Source organism: Caretta caretta, chromosome 8 (genome assembly GCF_965140235.1).
Source record: "Caretta caretta isolate rCarCar2 chromosome 8, rCarCar1.hap1, whole genome shotgun sequence".
NCBI classification, from domain to species: Eukaryota; Metazoa; Chordata; order Testudines; family Cheloniidae; genus Caretta; species Caretta caretta.
In genome coordinates this window covers 9,859,806-9,885,216 of record NC_134213.1, presented here as the reverse complement: position 1 = coordinate 9,885,216, position 25,411 = coordinate 9,859,806, and the positions used below count along the sequence as shown (strand labels likewise).

The window sequence follows — 25,411 nt, the reverse complement described above, 5'->3', positions numbered from 1 at the left end:
TAGTGTAGGCACAGACTAGCTGAAACAGTTCAACTAGTCATCTTACTATTGTTCCACAGTGCATATTTGTGTCACTTCCCAGAATACACTGTTTCTGGAAGCAGAGTTGGATAGTGTGAGGTACTTACCTAGAGCACTGCAGCTGAAATCATTTAGGACAGTATTAGATGAACATAGAGCAAACCTAAAATGTTACACGATGGCTACTGTGTGTGCACTGAAACCTTTGTTCAATGCCCTAGCACGCACATGAGCCCTGTCCAATTAAACATACTAAACGAGTAGGGGAAGGAGAAGGAAGACATTTCATTTTTAAAATATGTACTTTGTATCACATCTGTAACAGATCAGTGACCTACAGAATTTTTAAAGTAATCTGAGTGAGGTGCGTCAGCAAAGTTAGTTAACATTTGAAAAATCACTCTTCTGAACTGCCTGTCACCTTACATGCAAGAGAAAATAAACAGTTTGTTTTCATGACAGTAATGGGTAGGAATTATATATTATATATGCAGGTGTTCAGTGGGTTTTTTAAATGCACAAGTTGTCACTATTAAAAATGGTTCTACACCAGACTTTAAATGAGACCAGTAATAAATCACTCAAATTTTTAAGTTAATGGGTCAAGTGCTGTTAGATAAGTGTGTTGATACTCTTCAACATCAAAAATCCCTTTGTTAAAGTTAAAGCAACCCATTTTACAACAAAAATCCCTTACCAATTCCTTAGATTATAAAGATGAAAACAGTTAAACTAAATTATGCCTTTTACTTTTTGTACTTTATTCAGTTTGGAAAGCAGACTAGCTGGTTTCACTTTCTCATGTACAATGTTGTCTATTTGTATCCAACAAAAATGCTTAAACCACAAAATTTAAAAGTTTTTAATGTAATTTAACACTTAATCTAATATTAAACTACAGCAAACTAAGGCCATTTTACTTCAGAATGAGGGTATCATACACTACACTTTAACATCACATCTTTTGTTAATTCAGCTTACCTTTCATTTAACTTCCCTGGGCAGACATGCCCACAAGAGAAACAAAAACTAACTAGAGAAAAAGTGTCATCAAATGCACCAAATAAAAATATTTCTCCCCCAATTAATCCTTAGGAGTTACTTGTATCAATAGCAGGTGAAATATTTTCACAGATGTGAGATTTAAACTGGGGTCCTTTTAATACACATGTTTTGACCAGTTTTTATATCCAATAGGGTACTCTTGGAAAGCACCTGAGTCTCCAAGACATGTTCCTTCACAACGGAGTGTTTCTGTTCTCTAGAGAAGCAGCCACAACAGAGCAACTATAATCTATTTGAAACATTCTCCACACAACAAATTGTACCAGAAGCTGTGAAACATTAATATGAAGTTGTAATTATTTATAATCCTTCCGGACATAAGCAGTAAACAACAAATCAAGCATCTCCCTCATAGTATAGGTGCCATTTCTGGGGTTCACCTTCCTTAGAATCATGTAGTGGTAAATGCCAGAGGAAGGATACTACTGCATAACCAAATAGTAATTTCCAACATAGCATGTGTTTTTGGTATGAACGAGTTGCCACACAAGATATGTAGGTATACTGTAAAATTACAGAATTGTATGTGGCACTTGCCTAGCTGACTCAAGGGACCAGTCTAGAATCCAAAAACAGTTTTAATTGGGTCTTCCAAAACAAGGTTCTCCCTATCATTAAAACAAGGCAACTTTGCAAGGGGCAGGACTGAACCTGATTTAACTGTCTCCCCAAACCAAACTGGAATTCAATGCTTACTTGTTTGAACTGCACTAGGGACAACTGTGCTTTTATGTGGGTGGTCCATCCCTCCAACCTCAGCATGTTTCTAGAGTGTAGAAGAGGTAAAAGCAGCCTTTAAAATTTAAAGATCTCAGATAAAAGCAAACAACCAAAGGTCTTCGTTGACAAGGACAGTTGGTGAAGCTAATTAAATGCAATACGGTATTCTGCAAAAGCTTGTTAAACATAACTTACACTTGACTTCTGCACTTTGCCTAAACTACTTAGCTGGTTCAGGACAGATATGAATTTCTGGATGCAAATATGCATTATAATTGCAAGCCAGATTACTTAACACCCACTTACAAAGCAAAAAGGCCTGAAAGAAATTTTCACAGTTTAAGAGCTCTAAATTATAGTTACTGATCACAAGGCCTAGAAAGGCCTCCATTTTGAGAGGTCAATTCCACTCCAGATCCTTAGGGCTTTGTCTACAAGAGAAAGTTGTACCAGTTGGGTTTTTGTTTGTTTGTTTTTTAAAAAGTCACATCTAAGTTAATCTACTTAAACTGAAGACTGAGGGACACTGATTTTATTTGAAATCACGTTTATTATAATTCAGCTATGCTAAATCAAAACAAGACCAATTTCAACTGAAATCCGTGTCCACAAAGTCTTTTAAATTGTTTTTTTAAAGAGATTTGAAAATTACACTTTATACTAGTGCAGTTTTCATGGATTTTTAGAGCGTGATACCACTTCCACTTAAGACAATGGAAGTTTTGCCAGCCTTCAATGGAAGTAGGATCAAATCCATAGAATGCAGTGATAGAAGGCAATATGGTTAAGTGTTAAACATTACATGCTTAGAAACCTGGAATCAAAGTGATTTTACAATTTTTTTTTTAAATCCATGCCCCATGTCATACATACTCTCACTCAAGCATGTAAGGAATTCAATTCTTTATTTGTGATATCCATAAACCCATAAACGATGCTATTCTATATTTCTATCCAGGAAGGCAGTTTTCCCCTATAACATTATGCTTTTTATTTTTTTTTTTTTCAAATAAACAACAAACTTTAATTCTATTGCGTGAAAGGGCTACAAATATACATTTGTTAATCAAGCAGACTACACAGATATTTTGCTTTACAACTGGCACCTATGTTACTGGTACACTTAGCTGGCTCATTTATCATAGCACTTTGCCCAAACAGTTTAGATTATCACTTCTTTTGAAAGATGGGCAGTTATAAGAGTTTTAGAAATGTACTGAAGCAGATACTTCAAATCCATTTTGTTTCAGTCAATATGCAGGGAGCCCATCTTTAGTCACATGCAGATTTGATTTTTATTTCAGTTTACACCGATCATTTAATGGCATAAGACAACTTTCAAAAAAATCTAGTAGAGTTGTTAGCAAACAACGTTGCCTCGGTTGTAATGAAGCCTACAGCAGTGGTTCTGCCATTCTACCAGGAGATGGTGCTGCAAAGGATTCTCGGGGAACTTTAACGAAGGACAATAGTTCAGACCAAGTGAAAAAGTCTGTTTTAACCTGGTACTATGAAAACCAGTAGGCATTTAATTGAAGGAATAAATGTTGACCCTTTCCTGTAACGAATCATTTACAGACAAGCCAATAAGAGGATCTGAAACTAAGCAATTGGAAATTTTGAACATTTTATATGAATGAAGCACATGCTTAACACAAACTATTTCTTTAGAACTACACAGTACATACTTGATGGAAAAGTCCTATAGAAAAAAATTGACCAACCATGTCAGCACATCAATCAAACTGCCTAGTACAAGATGGTGGATGCACACAAACTGCAAAAGTGAGAATGAATATTTAAAAAACAGACCACATCCACCAGTTAGTACTTCAAAAAGTTTCCATAAAGTGTTTGAAAACCAATAAATCCACTAATGGGACATCAAAAAAGTAAATTAGGACCTTTACTGGCAATAAAGTCTCTAAATACATAGAGAATTAAAAGCAGAGGAATACTTGTTTCAAACCCAGAAAAGCCTTAAACCGTACGGAATGGATCCTAGGAAAAAAGTTAGACATGTAAAGGTCAATGAACACAATGATTTATTTAAAAAATAAAAAACGTAAAAACGATTTTTTTTCCTCCTTTACAGAAATGTTAATTTCAGTCATGGATCCGAGCAGATTTTGTAGGGGAAAAATGTAGTAGCCAGGTATCGAGTCCTTACAACAAAGTAAATTCCCCCCCCCATCTCCCTCCCCAGTTTTTACTTCAGAATCAGCAAGACATTGCCCACCCCCACCCCAAAAAACAAATTAAAACAAGACATTTTCATTGCTAGTATAAAAACGACCAAGGTCCAAGTAATAATAAAAAAATAGAGTCCATCAATGACTGTAACACAAAGTATGTGTGTGTGGGGCCCAGTCCATCTTCAGAGAGAAAGAAGTGGCACAGGCAGAGGCGACCCCCAGAGGGCATTTAGGAGCTGCTCCCACAGCGGGGGAGGCATTTACTAGGAACTGCCCTTAGGCGAGTGAGGGGAGAAACCATTAGAAGCTGCCCCGTAACAAAGGGAGGGCTCTCCATGCCACCCCCAATGGGTATGGGCGCCCCCGGTTAGAAGGAGCTGCCGCCATACCCTCCCCCACCATAGCCTCCTCTGTACGGTCCACTGTTACTGCGCCCTCCCCAGCTGCCGCCCCCTCCTCCGCCTCCTCCGCCGCTCTTCATGGGGCCGTAGGAGGACTGATGTTGGCTGTAGCTGCCGAACCCGCCGTACCCGTTGCCGTAATCTCCGCCTCCGCCACCTCCTCCATAGGAGCCGCTGCTGTAAGATCCGTAGCCGCCGCCACCTCCGCCGTAGCCTCCGTAGCTATTATAGCCGCCGCCTCCTTTGGAGAGACCGTTGTGGTCCCGGTTGCCGGATCCGCCGCCGCCCCGTCCTCGTCCTCCTCCCCTGCCGCCCCGAGAAGGCCTAGAGGAGCCACCACCTCCTCCGCCCGACTGGATGTCCTCCTTAGGCACAGCCTTCTTGACCTCCACGCGGTGGCCCTGGATCGGATGGAACTTGACTACCGCGGCCTTGTCCGCGGCGTCGTGGTTCTGGAAATAGACGAAGCCGAAGCCACGCTTCTTGCCGCTCTGTTTGTCGGCGATGATCTCGGCCTTCTCCACCGGGCCGAACTGGCTGAAGTGCTGCACCAGGTCCCCCTCGCCCACGTCCCCCTTTAGACCGCCCACGAAGAGCTTCTTCACCTTCGCGTGGGCCCCCGGCCGGGCCGAGTCCTCCCGGGACACGGCCCGCTTCAGCTCGACCGCGTTGCCGTCCACGGCGTGGGGGGAGGCGGCCATGGCGGCGTCGGCCTCCTCCACAGCCGAGTAGGTGACGAATCCGAAGCATCGGGAGCGCTTGGTCTGCGGGTTGAGCACGACCACGCAGTCGGTGAGGGTGCCGTAGGCCTCGAAGTGCTCCCGAAGCCCGGCCTCCGTGGTCTGCACGTTCAGGCCGCCGATGAACAGCTTGCACAGCTGCGAATTCTCCATGCTGCCGCCTCCGCCGGGGCTGCGCCTAGGCCTGGCGCCGAGACTCCTCCTCCTGCTGGGGGGAAGCTCAGGCCTCTCCACGTTCAACGAGCACCGCAACTTCAAGACAGCAGCAGCTGCCGCCGCGGCTCCTCCTTGGCGTGGCCTGGCCTCGGCAGCGACCTGGCCGCCGCCGGTACCACAGGAAAGGTGCCTGGGGGTGGGGGAGCACACCGACACGCACAAAATGGCGGCTGCTACTCCTCAGGCGTTCGGCCGGCAACTGGTGCTGCTCACACAAAGGGGACGCTGGGAGCCCCGCCCGCCGTGCCGCCGCAGCACACGCCCTCGGCGCAAACTGGGCCAATAGAAAGGCGCAACAGCCTACGTGAACGAGTCATTCATTAGGGGGCGGGGCTTCGTAAGTGATTGACGACAGCTAGGACTAATCGGGTTAGGCGACCTCCACCGCGCGTACGCAAGAGGAAAAGAGAGGGCGGGAGTGTGTTAGTAACTGAAGTCCAGGAGAACCAATCGAATTCCTCGAAAGCCACGGGCGGAGAGGCGGGGCCTAATCAAGAGTAGACTAATAAGATTCTGCAGCCCTCAACTCGCGCCGAGGAAAGAGGAGGAGGCGGGAGGGAGCGACCGGGTTGAGGCTGCGCCAATGCGTCAACCCAGCGGATGTGAGCCAATAGGTCTCCTCCTTCCCAGCCGCGCGCGCTTCCCTCCCCACCAGCAGCCCCGCCCCCGCGGGTGGGGGAGGGGGTAGCGTAGGTTTCATGGCAGGCCGCGCGGGAGCATTTGAAAAGCTGACCGTTAGGAAGCGGTTTCCGTCATCATAGTCCTTCCCCTCCCCCTCCCTATAATGAAGTGCGAGAGAGAGGCCGCACCAACCAACTCTCCCCTCGAGGGGGTGGAGGAGCCACCCGCCCCCCAGCCCGTGACTCCCTCCAAACCCCTCACACAGGCCCCGCGGCCGTGAGGGGGTAATTAATGCTGGGGGTTAGTTCACGGCTGCCCCTATGGTGCTACACACAGATCAACTCCCTGCTCGCCACGGTCCATTCCCGTCCCCCCCATTGCTCTACCTCAGCCCACTCCTCCCCACCGCCTGCAGTGCCCAGCCAGGCCCCCCTCGGGGGACTCTGGGGAGCAGATTCACACGTTGCAGCTGTTTGTGTTTGGGTCCCTGGAGCCACCCCAGTGTGTTGGGAAAAGCAGCCCCGGAGGCAGGGGGGCTGGAACAGTTTTTAAAGTGGGGGCGCTGAGAGCCACGGCACTAAACTGTGAACCCTGTATCTAATGGAAACCACTTCAAGCCAGGGCGTGCGGCAGCAGCCCCCCTGCTTCCAGCACCTGTGCACCGAGGAGCCCAGAGCAAGGGGGAAACGTATTATGATCCTTTGGGGGCCCACTTACACCGTGGCTAGGGCCTTGCCAGGCTGCGGGGCATCCTCCTAACCTCACATTTAATTTCCCAGCACAGCACTTTTGAGTTTATTTTATTTTGCTCCTTCCTTTCACGCTGGGTGGAATTATAGTTTTGTACTTACCTACGAATAGTACGAAATACATTTGCATTGCTAGTCTTGGTGTAGGGGTGGTGGCTCCTGCCTGTGAGAAAGACAAGGGGAGAAATAAAGAAATATCTTTTATTGGACCAACTTCTGGCGGTGGAAGAGACGAGCTTTCAAGTGCCACAGAACTTAAGAAGAGCTCAAAAGCTTGTCTCTTGCGCTAACAGAAGTAGGTCCAGTAAAAGATATTCCCTCACCCACCTTGTCTTTTGCATTTTTAAATTATCATTTTTCTTTTCATGGCCCTTTTCCAGTACCTGTTTTTCTTTATTTTCTTACTGTTCCCTTTTTGGGCTCTCCTTACTCCTTTAGGTTCATTCTCACTTCCCTTTCATGTGTTAGGTGCCATGCTGTTGTAGCCATGTCAGGCCCCAGGCTATTAGAGCGAGAAGGTGGGTGAGATAACTTTTATTGAACCAACTTCTGTTGCTGAGAGAGAAAAGCTTTGGAGCTTACACAGAGCTCTTCTTTCCCTTTCATATACGTTTCTCAGTCGCCACTCTCTTTGTGCTCTTCCTGACAGCATTTCCCTCCTCAAATTTCCAATCTATTCCATCCCTTTCCCCTCCCAGTACTATTTTCCCATAATTGATTTAGTTAGTTTTTGTTAACTCAAACAGCAGGTACTTTCTATTTAGCTAAATAGGAAAATACAGGAACATACAAATATTATGAACCAATTAACAATGGGGCGGGGGGGGGGGAGAGAGAAAACCTGGATTTGTGCTGGAAATGGCCCACCTTGATTATCATACACATTGTAAGGACAGTGATCACTTTAGATAAGCTATTACAGCAAAAGAGTGGGGTAGGGGGAGAGAAAACCTTTTGTAGTGATAAACACCCATTTTTTCATGGTCTGTGTGTATAAAAACATCTTTTATATTTTCCACAGTATGCATCCGATGAAGTGAGCTGTAGCTCACGAAAGCTTATGCTCAAATAAATTGGTTAGTCTCTAAGGTGCCACAAGTACTCCTTTTCTTTTTGCAAATACAGACTAATACGGCTGTTACTCTAAAACCTGTAATTAACAATTATGTGCATCTTTCTGATTTTTACATTTATATAGATTAAAGGTTGCCAGCTGGATTCCTGATGCCCTTGATGTAATTGCTAACATAATTTTTATCCATGGTACAAGTTTTCAAATAAGCTGGGTGTTATAGAGCAGGATGGCCTGGGAGCTGCTTGTGAATTTTAGATTGTCATTCTGCTATTATCCTTCTTTGAAGGTGAAAAAGGAGAGAAAAATAAATAACATTTAACCAGAATGCTCATGTGCTTGAGACCCCAGGCTTCCAGATCCCCATCTTAAATTAAACTCTTCCTCGATTATTTTGCCCGATTCCTACTCTCTCCAATCTCTTACCCATTAGTACTCCCTAATGCTCAATTGCATAATTCCCATTTGTGCTCCACACTTCACCCCCTTGTTACCTCAGACATCCCCTTGTGCTTCCACTCTCTTCCCATTCCCCATTCTTTGTTTCCCCTCTAACTTTGGCCTACATAAGCTCCTCCCTCCCACTTTGTCACCAGTGTATAGTGCACAGATCCTATAATCCAGTCCAGGCAATTGCATCATCCCCTCAGCTTCATTAGAAACAGATGCCTTGAATGACCACTGAGAAAAGCTAAGAAGAGACTGGCTTCGCATTGGTAAGGACTCCAAAGGCTAGCAGGAGGAGTGAGGAGCTGGTCACATGCTACAGATACATGTACACTACAGCAGCATAGCTATGGCTATAGCCCTGTAATGTAGACGCTGACTACAGCAACAGAAGGGATTTTTCCATTTATGTAGGAACTCCACCACCCTGAGCAATGGTAGCTGGGCACCTGGAGAGGTGCTACTGCTATATAGCTGACTTACAGCCCAGAGTCCCTGGTACCCTGACAGCTGTGCATGATGCAATACAAGCAAAGGTTGGCCACTCCTACCTTAAAGGATCCATAATAATTAATGGAGCTAAAATAAAATGGTAATAAGACTTAATGGGGCAACACCATTTTATAGAATCACCTCCTTCCTTAGCTTCCTGACAGCATTGCTAAACTTAGGTAAACAGCATGTGTATATGCAAGCAATGTCAGACCTTAAATTGGCCGATTATGTTAAAATAAGAAAAAAAAAAGACAAGAACATATCAAAAATAAGTCCATAGTTCAAGTAGTCTCTTCATCCTCCAAATTCTTATCCCGCTGCACTTTGCCCAGCAATTTCTCAGCAGCTAAACAATCCCTGAGCAAAGAACATCTCCCTTAGTAATACTACAGGTACACCTCATGATACTGCCTAGTTCAGGAAAGTAGTCCTGAATATTTTCTTCTCCTGCGAGGAGAAGAAACCGTGCAAGTTCAGCTCCAGAATACTGGCAGAAATAAAGATGTTAATTTGGACAAAAATGGTGCAAAAAGATTATGGGATGGAGCAATGGGAATTGTGCAAATTTAACCCCAAACTGCCATAATTCCCTGACAGGACTGCTGGTATCCCACAATGTGTTGCAAAAATATCCCACAAGGTACTGCACCAGACAGTGTCACGGGGACACAGGGATGCCTATGCATGGTACACAGCATCTTTTACTAAAACACCCTCTGACAGCGAGGATGCAAGGCACCAAAGACAACCAGGGCAGTTCATTCTGTAGTGACACTGCAATCTCTGCCCCTGTAAGCCAACATAAATGCTACCAATAAAGATTTCTAATGTAGACATTGCCATAATCTGTGGGGGGAAATAAAATACAGGCATTTTAAACCAACAATTTTATTATCTTGGGTTTTGCAAGACACTATCCCTACCTTTGGAGTTAGATCATATAAATAATTATTTTGCTTTTAACAACCCTCTGTCTTATATGCATTAATTTATAACCTACATTTATACCCTAATGGGGTGGCAGTGGTGGGAATGTTGGTTTAGGCAAGGCAGCAACAGCTGCCGGCATGTTCATCACGCTGTCATGTAGACCTGCCCTGACAAATATAGATGGGATAGCTAAATTTTTTAGGAGTTACTAGTGTTTTGGCTAACCAAGTTAAAACACCTTCAAGGTGCTGCTAGGGTTGCCAATCTGACTGAAGCTATTTTGGGAGATTTTTTTCCTCATAATGCAACGTCATTTTCTTAAAATATCCTATTAAAATCTCCCAGATTGCTTTCACTAATCACCGGGAAATCCATGCCAATTCTGGGAGATTCCATGCCAATCCTGGAAGGTTGGCAACCTGCTGCTCAGAGGGAGGGCAGTTAGCACTTTGTGAAAATTAGATCCATTTCAAGTGTCTCGAGTTTGGCATAAAAAAAAAAACAAAAACACACCCGAATAAGGCACCTAAACTCATTAATTAATTTTAAAAGTCTTGGCCCTGCAGTGCTGAAAATAGTAGTATACTCCAGAAGTCTTGTCCACAGTAGCTGCTCCGCTATTAACATCAGTGGAGCTGCATTAGTGTTAGAATCAAGGAAATATTTCAGTCAAAACCCCAGTGTTAACTTCAGTGGAAGCCCCATTCACTTTAAATGGGAATCAAACTGAGAATCTGGCTCAACTGAGGATGTAGCCAGGAACACTGACTGAAAGCCTAGGAAGAAGAGAAGTATGAATTTCTCCCATTACCTTTCAGGCCATGTTAACGTTAAAGCTTACTCGTAAAACACTGTGAATAAAATCCTTGCCCTATTAAAGTCAATGGAGTTTTGCCATTGACTTCATAGGGGCCAGGAGTTCACCATTTAAACTCAAATTGCAACATTTAATTACTTCCCTGCTGAATGATACTTCAGATGCTTTCAACACAAGCATCTCATGTCTACATCTTGTAACTAATTTTCTTGTTCTACAATATGTTTATGTAAACAACACACTCTTAAAAGAAACAGTACATTAAAATTAATAGAATGACAACATAACTGTCTGTATTTAACAAACATCAGTGGAAGATATGACAAAGTATATTTGTTCAAGTTCATCTTTCTCAAAACATAAATGGACAGGCATCTTACCTAGTTAGTTTCCTAAACTAATTGTGTCAGGTATTAAACCTGTTCCTGAATTCCACTGCCAGTTTCTGTGGCTTGGGGCGGGGTGTCACTTTTTCACATTTTTAAATAAATGCTTTTCCTCTTCCCAGTTGTCAGGTAAAAGGTCAACACAATTAGGGGAAATGATTAAGAGATATACTTGTTAAAATGAATCTGTTATATAATTATTAAATAATTTAAGTTACTCAGGCAGGGTGCTAGCATGGAGCCAAATGTTCCTATTTTTTTGCCAAACATCCCCATTAATAGTAGTTAGGGGATGGTGGCAGGCTTGTAGTTATCTGCTGCTAGATACCCCCTTTGCCAATGGACATGGGTTGCAAGCAACTAAGTCAATTCATACTGGACAGCCCCTGCCATTTTCTAGGTGCCAGCATTATAGCAACTTGCTGGCAGGCAGCTGTTTTTATAAACTTAGGTCACAAAAAGTATTCCAGTTGCTGTACCAGTGTCACATTTCCCTTCTGATCCAGAGAGTCCAAAGCCAGAAGGGGCCATTGTTGTCATCTAGTCTGACGTCCTGTATAACAAAGGCCATAGAACTTTCCCAAAATAACCCCTCAAGGCTAGAGCAGATCTTTTAGACAAACATCCAATCTCGATTTAAAAATTGTCAGTGATGGGGAATCCACCATGACTCTTGGTAAATTGTTACAAGGGTTAATTACTCTCACCATTAAAAACTTATGCTGTATTTCTAGTCTGCATGTTTTATATCCAGCCTATGATATGTGGCTTGGCCAGTTGTTTTAGAGCTTATTAGCTATCAGAACTATGAAGAGTTCTATTTTCCTGGCAGCCTGACAGTAAAGCAAGTCACAGGTCATAGAAGAATGTTCAATAGAGGCACAGTGGGTAACAGGCAGCAGTAATACTAGCCAGTAAACCAGGAAACAGCTAGTCCTCCGTTCACTTACCTGACACTGCGTTACTGTCTTCTACATGTTGCATTTTATATTAAGCTTTACAGGTATTGCACAGTTAATACTATTATGTGATAGCAAGGCTCTTATAGATTAAGGATTCCTAAATTATATATATACCCACACACACATATTACCCAACTGAACCCCAGTTTGCCAGTCAACCTGGGAGAATGCAGCTGAGAATATACCACCCAAGTTGCATCTGCCTCTGCTTCATAATGAAAATAGCCCTTGAGGGTTTCAAAGGTCCTTAACAATTTACAGCAGAAGATGAAGAAAAATTAAGATGATTATAAGATGGCAACCTTTCTCATCAACCTGGGGAGTTATCAGTCCTTAATTCTTGCCTCCAGGCTCCATTTATTGTCTAAAAGCCCACAAATGGAAAAGAAATACTTCCCCCTGGGGTGCTTTACCCAGCCATATCTCCCAGAGCTTTTCCCCTGTATTCTTCCTTGCTCAGGGACTACTTCAGGGGACTGTCCCTTCCTGAGGCCTCTCTCTACATTCCACACTTCTCTGTCTTCTTGTCTCTTCCTGCAGCTCAGCTCTTTATAGGGAACACCTGTCCCCGTTCTCAGTTGCATTTGATTAGTAAACAGGGCTGGCTGGCTGGCCCCAGGTCTCTGGCTCTTAAAGGGCATGGTAGCTTGATACAAGAGGATAATTATGGCTTCCAGGGATTAATAGGAAGCCAGAATGTTAGTTTTCATGGAGAGACAGTGGGATGGGAAGAGAGAGGAAGGGATGAGGAGAAACTTAAAGGAAGGAAGGCACAATTCAGGCAGGAGGAGATAGAGGCTCTCAAAAAGAGGTGTACAATCTAGTGGTCAAATTCACCAGCCAGAGCAGTTCAAATAAAGCCCAAATGCTCAATGTTCACATCCCTTTTCTCTTGGCCGGTTTATTAACAGAAGGGGGGGGCACCTCTAAAAATAATATAAACATTTGCTAAGAGACATTTCCTCGCAAACGTAGAGAGCGCAAACAAGGGCTCCCCTGACACTGTGGTTCTCCTGTCTGTTGCGTTATAACTGACTCCCTGTAGGTCACATCATTCCTTGCTCCTAATCGTGTTCCCTAAGGCTACAGATCCCAGTTTTAAAGGGCTCAAGAGCTGTAACAGGCATACTGGGAAGTGCACATGCCCCAAGGCCCAGTTACGAAGTGGACTCAACAGGCTGAAACACAGGCATGCATGATGCAAATGATCCTGGACAAATTAGCATCATTTGCTCCTAGACCTGAGATAGGATTTTTGATGACCTCCATCCCCAGTCAGTTCATTTGAACCAGTATTAAAATCTCATGCACACAACATACCAACAGAAACAACTATTTCCACACTATTTTGATTAGATTTCCTTTTCAGCTGCTTTAACTAAGTTCAAAAGTTGGGAAAAGCAGATCTAGCCATTGGAGCTTGTCTACAAAAAAAGCTGCCATGGGTTCTAACAAAAGTTCAACATTTTTATATAAATTTCCCCAGTGTAAACACAGCTTTAATTTGTTTTGATGCCAGCTGGGGCATTGCTAAAAATCAATTTCAGAAATAGTTTGATTTTTTAATATAGACCGCACCTAGGCCTTTTATACAATCTAGGAAAATGTGATTCCACACAAATTGATGGGAGACTTGGGCACTTGATTGTCATATTTCAGTGTTTTAATTTAAATATTTTTATGTAGTGTGTTAGAGTTTGAAATCCTAGATGACCTCAAATGTGTTTTGCTTCTCTGGCTCAAAAAACCCCTGATGATTCAATTAAAAAAAAGTACCATGTAGAGACCACACGAGGGCATAGAAGTGTAAGAGACCAACTTTATGGCATTCATAAAGACTAATAAAAATGGAATATTGTGTACCCTCCTTTTCCAGCGTTAGACGTCATAAAATAACATTTCTTTCACATCATCTTGTACCAAAAGCATATCGGTAAGGAAATGATCATAGTATTTCTTGTCCTAAAAATGACAGACTTCAGCCATGCTATCTATGGTCAGTTTAGTGGGCTTGGGACAGTGAAACAGAACAAGAGTTTCTGGGGATAAATAAGAAAAGAATACTGAAATATCAAAAAAGAGTGTCAGAAATGATGACAGGTCATGTATAATTCACAAAGACTCTTATAAATTCAAAGGTTTCAAGTAGCAGCCGTGTTAGTCTGTATTCGCAAAAAGAAAAGGAGTACTTGTGGCACCTTAGAGACTAACAAATTTATTTGAGCATAAGCTTTCATGAGCTACAGCTCACTTCATCAGATGCATGCAGTGGAAAATACAGTGGGGAGATTTATATACACAGAGAACATGAAACAATGGGTGTTACCATACATACTGTAACAAGAGTGATCAGGTAAGGTGAGCTATTACCAGCAGGAGAGCAGGGGAAGGGGGACGGGGGATGGGGACAGACCTTTTGTAGTGATAATCAAGGTGGGCCATTTCCAGCAGTTGACAAGAATGTGTGAGGAACGTCTGAGGGGTTGGAGCAAATTCGGTTGTATCCTAGAGCTTGGCTGTAGACAATGGATCATGTGGTGTGGTCTGGATGAAAGCTGGAGGAATGTAGGTAATGCATTGTCTACAGCCAAGCTCTACAATACAACCACATTTGCTCCAACCCCTCAGACAGAGACAATCACCTACAAGATCTCTATCAAGTGTTCTTACAACTACAATACCCACCTGCTGAAGTGAAGAAACAGATTGACAGAGCCAGAAGAGTACCCGGAAGTCACCTACTACAGGACAGGCCCAACAAAGAAAACTACAGAATGCCACTGGACATCACCTTCAGCCCCCAACTGAAACCTCTCCAACGCATCATCAAGGATCTACAACCTATCCTGAAGGACGACCCATCAGTTTCACAGATCTTGGGAGACAGGCCAGTCCTTGCTTACAGACAGCCCCCCAACCTGAAGCAAATACTTACCAGCCACCACACATCACACAACAAAACCACTAACCCAGGAACCTATCCTTCCAATAAAGCCCGTTGCCAACTGTGTCCACATCTATTCAGGGACACCATCGTAGGGCCTAATCACATCAGCCACACTATCAGAGGCTCGTTCACCCGCACATCTACCAATGTGATATATGCCATCATGTGCCAGCAATGCCCCTCTGCATTGTATATTGCATTGTATATTGCAATGTACATTGCATGTACATTGGCCAAACTGGACAGTCTGTACGTAAAAGAATAAATGGACACAAATCAGACGTCAAGAATTATAACATTCAAAAACCAGTCGGAGAACACTTCAATCTCTTTGGTCACTCAATTACAGACCTAAAAGTGGCAATTCTTCAACAAAAAAACTTCAGAAACAGACTCTAAGGAGAGACTGCTGAATTGGAATTAGTTTGCAAACTGGATACAATTAACTTAGGCTTGATTAAAGAATAGGAGTGGATGGGTCATTACACAAAGTAAAATTATTTCCCCATGTTTATCATCCCCCCCCCCTTCCTCTCACATTCTTATCTGCTGGAAATGGCCCACCTTGATTATCACTACAAAAGGTATTTTTCCGCCCTCCCCCCTCCTGCTGGTAATAGCTCACCTTACCTGATCACTCTTGTTACAGTGTGTATGGTAACACCCATTGTTTCATGTTCTCTGTGTATATAAATCTCCCCACTGTATTTTCCACTGCATGCATCCGATGAAGTGAGCTGTAGCTCATGAAAGCTTATGCTCAAATAAATTTGTTAGTCGCTAAGGTGCCACAAGTACTCCTTTTCTTTTTATAAATTCAAAAGAGCTTTCAATTATTTAGAGACTGCAAAGTAAAAGCCTACCAAAACTACTCATACATAGGCCCGATTCATCCACACACAAAGTTACAGCGGTTTAATTAAAGGCGTGATTTTAAATACATTTAGATAAGCTAGTGCAAACCCTTGTGTAACCAAAATGCTGAAACTAAGGGTGCTGGGGCTGCTGCCACACCCCTTGGCTTGAAGTGGTTTCCATCATATTCAAGGTTTATAGTTTGGCTCAATAGCTCTCTGCACCCCTGTGTTTAACCACTCTTAATTTAATTCAAACCTGGTTCATAGTAATGTAGTTTGCCTCGGTAAATTGATTATAACTGCTATTTTAATCAGTTTTAAACTGGTAGAAGAGCGTTTGTACAAGGATTTGCACATGTTTCACTAAATCAATTTTAAACCAGTTTAGTTAACCTGGTGCAAAGCCCTGCGTGTAGAGCAAGTCTTAGCTGTCCAACAGACAGAGCATCCACTGGAACCAGTGGGATTTCTGTGTGCAGAGGGCTTGCAAGATCAGTCCCATACTACATTTTGCCCTTTGAATCCTATAATAATAATTTATTGTACTTCCTATGTATATACACACTCCACCAAAGAGCTCGGTGCGCTTTACATACATTCAGTATTATATACCCACTTTACACAAGGGGAAGCTGAAACACAGGCTGATGCCCGAATTTTACAAATGTGCACTTGTTCACATGGCCTGCAGGCTGCAGCATACACCAAACAGAGCTCAGAGGCTCTTTGGATGCTCAGGGAATTTTGAAAACTGCTTTGTTAGTTGTGTTCAAGTCCCCCCCAGAACCCTCAGGGCTGTGCACTTCTAGAAGGAGAGCCTGGGGCCTGGCCACTTAACCGTGATTTTCAGAAGCACTCAGAGAGCCACACGCATTCAGCCAGGCACTGCGAGTGCAGTCAAGTCAGAGGCACAAGTAACTGCACCCCATCACACAGTCAGAAACCCCACTCCAAACTAATTAATACTCTCCAGGCAGAAAGCAAGCCCAGTATCCAGAGAAAGAGGTTTACAGGTACAACATGGGCATCTGCAATGCAAACTTCCCCCAGTCTGGCCTCTTGCTATATATTCCAACCCTGAGCTGGAGAAATCTCCTAGGAGATTTGTGCCAACTGTCCTTGGGACAGTCCCAGCTTTCCAGAAAAATATTTTCTTTTCTCCCTATTCTGCCTTTGGGTATTTAATCTCCATGGCCACCAAATCCTTGGCCTCTTTGTTGAGACTGCAGACACAAGTGTGAATTAGTGCCAGTTGGGAGGGTGTTATTTGTCAGCAAAATGGATGAAAAAGCAGGTCTTCAAGGGGAAACCAAATAACCTTTTTCGTACCCAAGCTGAGAATATGGGACTCTCTCTAAAATAAACAGAGCTGTTACTGGATGCAAACATTAATGTACCATAAAGCAGCCACACTTTTTTTTTATTAATGCACAGCAATTTACTCTCCTTCCCCAAATGTGACACTAGAATGACCTATAATGACCTCTTCTCCACACACAAAAAAAGGCACCAGACTGTTCAGACAGCTGAGCACATTGATCCCTTCGAAGGTTCCTCAGGGCATTATAAAGGGAACATGCTGAAAATAGAAGAGCATTTGTCTGTAGCGTGGGAAGACATCATCGAACTCTGCTCAGGTCCCACTTGCCTCCTTTCCTCCATTGGTGACTCTTCTCTATTCCCCTTTCCCCTTGGTGTTGCTGTCCCCTTCCTCTTCTCCTCCCAGAGAAGTTCTTTCTCTGCTTTCCTTCCCCTCGGCTCCCCTCGGTTTCCTTCCCTTCACCCGCCGTCTTCTAATGGTTCACGATGAGTCCTGTGTTATAACTGGGAGTAATGGGATGGAATAAAAAGAAGAAAAATTAAGGCTAAAAATAAGTGGTGGGGAAGCTTAAAAAGAGTGACGGGTTCTATTAGGCCATAGCATAGTCCCCCAAGGGCAGAGGTGGAAGCATTGTCTTTTGAGACATTAGAAACTAGAGTGGACGAAGCATGGAGACTGTATACCACAGAAGCTCCAGGGGATAGATTTAGATGGCATAACTTTTTTCCCATCTTTAATTCATGGTGCGCAACCACACTGGCTAAGGATATTCCTGTAATGGGCTGTTTTGCTAACATTATCAGCACTGAAATAGACATTTAAACGCCATCAGTAGGTGTCAGAGTTAAAGTTCCTTTAGTTGGATAGAACCAACTCACACCTTTCTCAAAGCTGTTGTTTCTGCAACCTCAGGAAGGTAGCCATATGTCAGTGACATTTGGAAGGTTTTCTTCAAAACTATAGGGATGAGAAAATTAGGGCTAGATCCTCAGCTCCAGATCAAGTTGCTTTGTGCTGCCTTAGCAGAACCTGCTACCACCTTAGCAGCGCAAAGCACCCTGAAAGCTTCCCATGAGGGTCTTCTGAGGATTGGAACACATAGTCCCAACTATAAATACAAACTGATGGGATATACATTAGCTGTTACCACTCAAGAAAGAGATCTTGGAGTCATTGTGGATAGTCCTCTGAAAACATCTGTTCCATGTGCAGTGGCAGTCAAAAAAGCTTACGGAATGTTAGGAACCAACAGGAAAGGGGTAGATAGTAAGACAGAAAATATCATAATGCCACTCTATAAATCCATGCCCACCCCTGGAATACTGCATACAGTTCTGGTCGCCCCATTTCAAAAAATATGTATTAGAATTGGAAAAGGTACAGAGAGGGGCAACAAAAACAATTAGGGTTATGGAACAGCTTCCATATGAGGAAAGATTAAAAAGGCTGGGACTGTTTTCAGCTTAGAAAAGAGACAACTAATGGGGGATGTGATAGAGGTCATTAAAATCATGAACGGTATTGAGAAAGTGAATAGGGAAGTGTTATTTACCTTTCACATAACACAAGAACCAGGGGTCACCCAATTAAGTTGATAGGCGGCAGGTTTAAGGAAATACTTCTGCACACAATGCACAGTCAATCTGTGGAACTTGTTGCCAGGGGATGATGTGAAGGCCAAAAGTATAACTGGGTTCAGAAAAGAATTAGATGTACTCATGGAGGATAGGTCCATCAATGGCTATTAGCCAAGATGGTCAGGGATGCAACCCCATGCTCTGGGTGTCCCTAAACCGCTGACTGCCAGAAGCTGTACTGGATGACAAGCGATGGATCACTCAATAATTGCCCTGTTCTGTTCATTCCCTCTGAAGCATCTGGCACTGGTCACTCTTGCAAGACTGGATACTGAGCTAAGTTGACCATTGGTCAGACCCAGAATGGCCTTTCTTATGTTCTTATTACCCTTACCACAACTTAAGAGAATCCTTGAGTAATGAAGGGCTGGCATGGTAGTGGTGTAATTGGGGAGGGACAGCGCATACCAAGGGTGGGTGAGACATTGGGAAGATAGCATGGCATTCTACCAGACTCTCAATTTGTACAGTCTTTATGGGACCACTGCTGTTGGCATAACTTGCTCTGTATTATGCTAGTGGGAATTTTGGCCCACCTAGGTTATCCACAATTTTGAGTTTTGCCTGAGGAAGAACCTCAGGACTGGACCCAGTATCAGTGCTAGGTGCACTCTGATTTTCTCAGCTGCAAATCTCTCTTTATGTATTTTCCATTTATATTAAAAGCTTCTTACTGTTTTGTATGACATTGTCCCTTTTTTTCCAGCTAGTCCTAGGCCACATCTATGTATTGTTCTGCAGACACTCTGGAGGGCATATTTTTGTCTTGCCTTTATATGACTGACATTTATCTTTATTTAAAAACAGCAGGAGGATATCTCTATAAAGTTCTTATGTGCAAGTCTGGAATTAGCTGTAAAAAACATAATTTCTGTTTTCAGATACATTTATTTTCCAGCATTTTAAGCTGGAAACTGTATAAAAGCTAAGATTTTTGTACACAAAATAATATCAACTTGTGTTAATATTTTAAGCTGGAAAATCAAAATATTTTTCAAGTTTCTGAAATATATGGGAAAATTGGAATAAAGATTGAGGGCAAAAGGAAAAATCTTACTCTCTGGGCCATTACTGTAGTCCTTAATCAGTCCTTGCACTCAGGAAAAACTCCCAGTGCTGTCTGTCAGAGAGAGTTTTGACTGAATAAGAACTGTAGGATTTGGCTCTTTGAACTTAATTCACTTCCTTGGTTACACTGGCGGAAGCCAGCACAACCTTCATTGTGGGTCCTTGCAGTGAGGGTGTGGAGCTGGCTGGTGCACTTCCAAAAGTGGGCAGGAAAGGCCTAGGAAGGGATAGGCCAGACTGGCTGGAAGATTGCACTGATTCAGTGCATCTCCTTGATATCCTTTGCCCCTAGAGCGCATATGGAGTCCCAGCTGAAATTTAAAGCTGCCCTTCCAGGGGTTAATCCTTCCACTGGTGCCTCTGCCTAGGCAGGCAGAAAGAAGTATAAATTGTACCTCTTTGTTCTTGTAGTGTGAATTTTACCCTATGTTTGTAAAGCACATTATTGGCACTGAAAGAATGACTGATGTTAACAAACGATATAAAAATGAGAGACAACCAAGTTTATCCTAGCAGAATAACCACTTAGGAATCTACAAAGTTTCTTTCAAGAGCAGCCCAAACTGCAGTTATTGGACCCAGATTCCAAACCCTCCAGAAACGTCGGGCAACCATTAAGCTAACTGGGCTACATACTCGGGTAACCTATATATGCCAGCACATTTTCACTATTACTACAGGTTGAATAGTTAGTACAGATTATGATGAGCGGGAGAACATCTCCTGTGCTCCTAGGGGAATGGAGTGGGGAGAGGTCATCTCCTGGGAACTTTAAGTGCTTGAGAATCAGGCTGCTTCCAAAACATTTTACAAGTGCACAACAGCCCATCCTTATCCTTTTCCACCTTTTCAGAGTTTACAGAAACCCTCCCTCAGCCCCAGGTGTCTCAGCTGATTGGCTACACTTTTCACTGTGCAGCTAAATTGGCTACACAAACATATGCATCAAATCCTTCCATAGCTGCATACTGTATGATACTAGAGAAAAATCTACCTTGCACACAAAATGTGATTTTTGAAAGGCTCATAATCACAATCTATTTTTTCCAAGATCCAAAGGCATTTCTCATCCAGGGCTACTTCTATGCAGATTTTGGCTGCAAAGCTGTTTAAAAAGTTTCAAAGATATATATATATAAAATGGTGGAAGTATAGATTTCCAGTGGCCTCATTCACAAAAATTGCCGAGCCATTCAAAACAATTCACCTTCTGACAGAGATCAAGCTTGGAAAAGATCGATGTGAGGTGAAAGTTTTAGAAAGCTAGGAGAGACTGCAATAGGGGGTTAGGATGGAAAATATGAAACATTAACTATGAAGATCACTCTCAATAGTATAATTGCCTACAATTCAACTATTTGTTTTAAAGATTATTTAAAAGTCACTTTGCTGACCTAAAAATAAAGATGCTACTTGTCCAACCACAGGTTATACTGATCTCCAACCCAACTGTACTTGGGATTCCTGGATTCTATTCCTGGCTCTGCCACTAGCCTGCTGGGCGACCTTGGGCAAGTCACTTCACTGTTCCATGCCTCAGTTTCCCCATCTATAAAATGAGGTAAATTATATTGACCTCCTTTGTAAAGTGATTTGAAATCTCTGGCTGAAAAGTGCTGTATAAGGGCTAGGTTGGGGGGGGGGAAACTTTTTGGCCCAAGGGCCACATCTGGGTATGGAAATTGTATGGCGGGCCATGAATGCTCACAAAATTGGGGGTTGGGGTGCGGGCTCTCGGGTGGGGCCAGAAATGAGGAGTTCAGGGTGGAGGAGGGGGCTCCACGGTGGGCAGCGGGTTGGAGTGTGTGGGGAGGCTGTGGGCTCCAACTGGGGGTGTGGGCTCTGGGGTGGGGCTGGGGATGAGGGGTTGGGGGTGCAGGAGAGTACTTTGTGCTGGGACCGAGGGGTTCAGAGGGTGGGAGGGAGAATCAGGGCTGGGGCATGGGAGGGGGCCAGAGGCGGGAGCGCCGGGCAGCGCTTACCTCAAGCAGCTCCTGGAAGCATCAGCATGTCCCCACTCTGGCTCCTACGCAGAGGCACGACCAGGCAGCTCTGCATGCTGCCCCCTCCACAGGTGCTGCCCCTGCAGTTCCCATTGGCCACGTTTCCTAGCCAAGGGGAGCTGTAGGGGCGGCACTTGGGGCGGGAGCAACGTGTGGAGCCCCTGGCTGCCCCTACGCATAAGAGCCGGAGTGGGGACATGCCTCTGCTTCCAGGAGACATGCAGAGCCATGGCACACATGGAGTTGGGCAAGCCCCAGACTCTGCTCCCCAGCGGGAGCTCAAGGGCCGGATTAAAACGTCTGAAGGGCTGGATGTGGCCCCCGCGCCGTAGTTTGCCCACCCCGGGCTAGGTATTATTAAGATATAGAAATTAGTTGAGGTTCAGGTCACTGAATAATTTTCAGAAATTAGTATGCTATCATAAATAACTAACTTCAAGCTAAAATATTTTAAACAGTTGCCTTTCTAGGCATGACTTAATGGTGAGATCAGGACCGGAATAAAGAATCAGTAATATTGGAAAGCTGATTGCTAGAATTATGGGATAAAATGGTGCAAAGTTTAAACTTTCACTTAATGAGTTTCAGAGATTTTTATGATGAATTTTTCCATGGATCTGTGGCTTTTATTTCATTAAACCTAACGGGGGTGAGGCGGGTGCTGATCACTCCCTGACATGGGAAAACCCAAAGAGAGGGGTCTAAAGGGAAGGAAAACTCCTTGAGGTTCTCCTAAATCACCACACATTCTTCCAGTTACATTAGCTCACCAATGTGCCTCACCCTGGTGCAAGGCCACCATAGAGAGTTCTATCTACTTTTGCTTATTTTCCCATGTCTTCTTGAAGTGTTATAAATGATAGTTTTCATTAGTAAGAAATATTCCGGCTCTTTCATAGACATTCACAAGACACTGGCAAAATCTCAGTTACTCTGGTGTAAATTCAAAGTAACTCCCCTCATCATGAAGAATCAGAAACTATATACATACATTACTGAATTGCAGCTTTCACTGAGATGGGGAGACACTGCATAGCTATGTGGGGAGATGCAATTTTTACCAATACCCTAGGGCAAACCCCCTTGCTCTCATAAAAAAAGCCATGGCCTCTTTAGTGTCTGCAGAGAGGACACTGGGCCCCAGTGGATCCACTGGGAGTGGAAGGTGCTTTGAACCTTGCTAGAATCAGAGCTTTGGTTTTTAGGGTCCCATCTGAATTTTAAATTTATGCACAACTGCAACCCCCAGAATTCCCCAAACTCCTCCAAATAGTGAAAGAGAGTCAGTATTCATAGGACAAGAAAATTATCCTTGAATCTCTGATGAATGGTTTTACTTTTAGATAGTTTGGCAAAATCAAAGGCCCTCCAAAAAGGTATCATCCCCTACTCTCTTGGATGTGGTAGTGACTGGGGATCCTGGACTGTAAATGAACAAAGAAATGCTTCTATAAATCATATTACAGCAACACCTAATCAACCTAACTGGTTGCCAATATAATGTCACTCCCTGAAGCACAGTTACTTCAACTTCCAAGCTGGTATAATATATGACATGAGCTTTAGAGAGCAGACCGGGGGAAAGGGTAACTTCAGAGGAAGTTGGAACATGGGAGCAATATTGGGGAAGGACATGCAGAGAGGATGTTGGGATGTGGGAGAACTGGGGCACAAGAAGCAGAGGAGGGTGCTGGCAATTCTAGGGAGTCATTAATGAAGAGAGGGATACTCCAGAGGAGGGTAGGTAGAAGGATACAAATCATATCCACAGAGAAATAGATATTCTGGATCCAAGCAAGCATCAAGCGGTCATTGACCAGAAGCCCATTGTGTTAGGTGCCATACAAACACAGAACAAATAGATAGGTCCCACCCCAAAGAGCTTACAGTCTAGTTAGCAGTGCTCCTCTTGACTTTATTCAGAGTCCTGCACATGGGGCTTCCAGGATTGGACCTAATGTCGGAAATACTTCTGTGGAAATGCGATTAAGAATCAAATAGTGATGACTGGGATTTTTTCTTTACACGTAGGACAGGGACCTCTTATTTAAAAACCCCCATCTCACCGAATTCCTACTATTTCCTGAGATATAAGACCACCCCTTGAGCAGCTGGGGTCCCCTAGAGGTAGAGTTCCTACATCCAACATCTAATATCAGTCCTGCTTAGCATGTCTAACCTGCAATATGATGTTAATTATTTGTTATCAGATTACAGAGATTAAATTTGTTTCCTAATATAGATGTAGTCTTTCCTTCCATGAAGTTATCAACCTGTCTCTACCTGCTGCAAAATGTTGTTTCCCATAATTTTTATTTAGCAATTAAAAGTAGCATGAAAAGTCATTTAAAGTAAATATAATTCTGGTATTCATTAACCTATTTTACAAACACAAACACTACACATTTTGGCTGAAAACCATAGACTTTGATCCCTCTATTCTTGGCCATATACTCCACTTACGCCATGCCTACTTCTCCCAGCTGGGAGTTGCACAAACAGATCACAAGCAACTACATCCTTAAAACTCTGGGATTTAAATTAATCTTATTTACACCAGTTAACATCAAGATTCAATACAATTAGATTGATAGAATTACACCAATTTAAAACCAGTGTGATATTAGAATCAGCCCCCATATATTTCATTCTATCTTTCTACAGGAGACTAAGAAAATCCAGAGATACAGTTATTAGTAAGAATGGAGTACCCATTTGGATAAGAACTATCCAAAATCTTTGTCCAAAACTTAAATTGAATGAAATTGAAATATTTGTTGAAAGTTTACCAACTTATTTTCTTTGTTGTTGCTGGTTTTATATACATACTTAAGAATTTTTATGATCTATACTTAATGTTCCATTTCTGTGTGTTGTTCCATTTCTTGGGTTTAACTGTGACCAGATGCAGAAATTCCAAAATACATTAAGAAAGCTCATTTCTGACCTGATCAAAACCCTAAATGCTAGCAATCCTTCAGGAAAATTTATCCTCGCAATATAACAAAACAAAATCTGTGCTAAAAACTCAAACTATTACTCTCCATTATAATGCAGCATAGATACAGCCTCATCATTTTTCTCCCTCATTCTGAAAATCCTACTGCTTTTCGATCACCACATTCTGTGGGGATTTTTTAATATCGAGCTCCCCTCTTTTCTCCCAAAAGTTTTGCCTGCTACTTTCCTTTTCTCCAGTTTAACAGGAAACCTTCATCTGCTCTGCCTGCGGCTTTCCACACACAAACACCCACTTGTTCTGGACTAATTTTCCCTCTTGTCACCACCTCCCCAGAATTGAAAACCCCAAGATGACACAGCATTGGAGATGGGGGCATTGGGGAGTAGAGGGATATGGGGAAGAAATTCACCGAAAGATGAAAAACTCAATGTCTCTGCACCACTCCCTGAACCAACAAGTTCCTTCCTTGTCACCTCCAGTTCTAAATAGTTAATAAATAAATATTTAATACAAGCCTTATTAAAGAAATGATTGTATATGTTTTTAAACTGTAAAACAACAGTAATGATCATGAATCCTATTTCTTCCCAAGCTTGGATAATGGGCTATGGTTTGATCTTGAAAAATTTTTACAGCACAGGTATAAAATACCTAAAATAGAAGGTATTTATAATGGAAAAATCAATCTTAACTGTAGTAAGGCAAATAATGTCATTTCAATAGAACATGTATTCTCCTTCTAAGCAGTCTACTGTATGGCTGTATTTTCATTCCCCCTT

At 43.0% G+C, this 25,411-nt stretch overlaps 1 protein-coding gene across 1 annotated transcript; it reads right to left on the bottom strand.

Annotated features, from left to right (window-relative positions):
* Positions 1-2,694: 2,694 nt before the first annotated feature.
* Positions 2,695-5,583, bottom strand: HNRNPA0 (heterogeneous nuclear ribonucleoprotein A0). The gene has a single exon (XM_048861475.2). It carries the CDS (start codon positions 5,293-5,295, stop codon positions 4,369-4,371), a length of 927 nt encoding a protein of 308 aa, XP_048717432.1. The 5' UTR covers positions 5,296-5,583; the 3' UTR covers positions 2,695-4,368.
* Positions 5,584-25,411: the final 19,828 nt, after the last annotated feature.

Bases quoted from the DNA above. Each gene is read 5' to 3' on its own strand.
- HNRNPA0 (XM_048861475.2), bottom strand. From the start codon at position 5,295: ATGGAGAATTCGCAGCTGTGCAAGCTGTTCATCGGCGGCCTGAACGTG.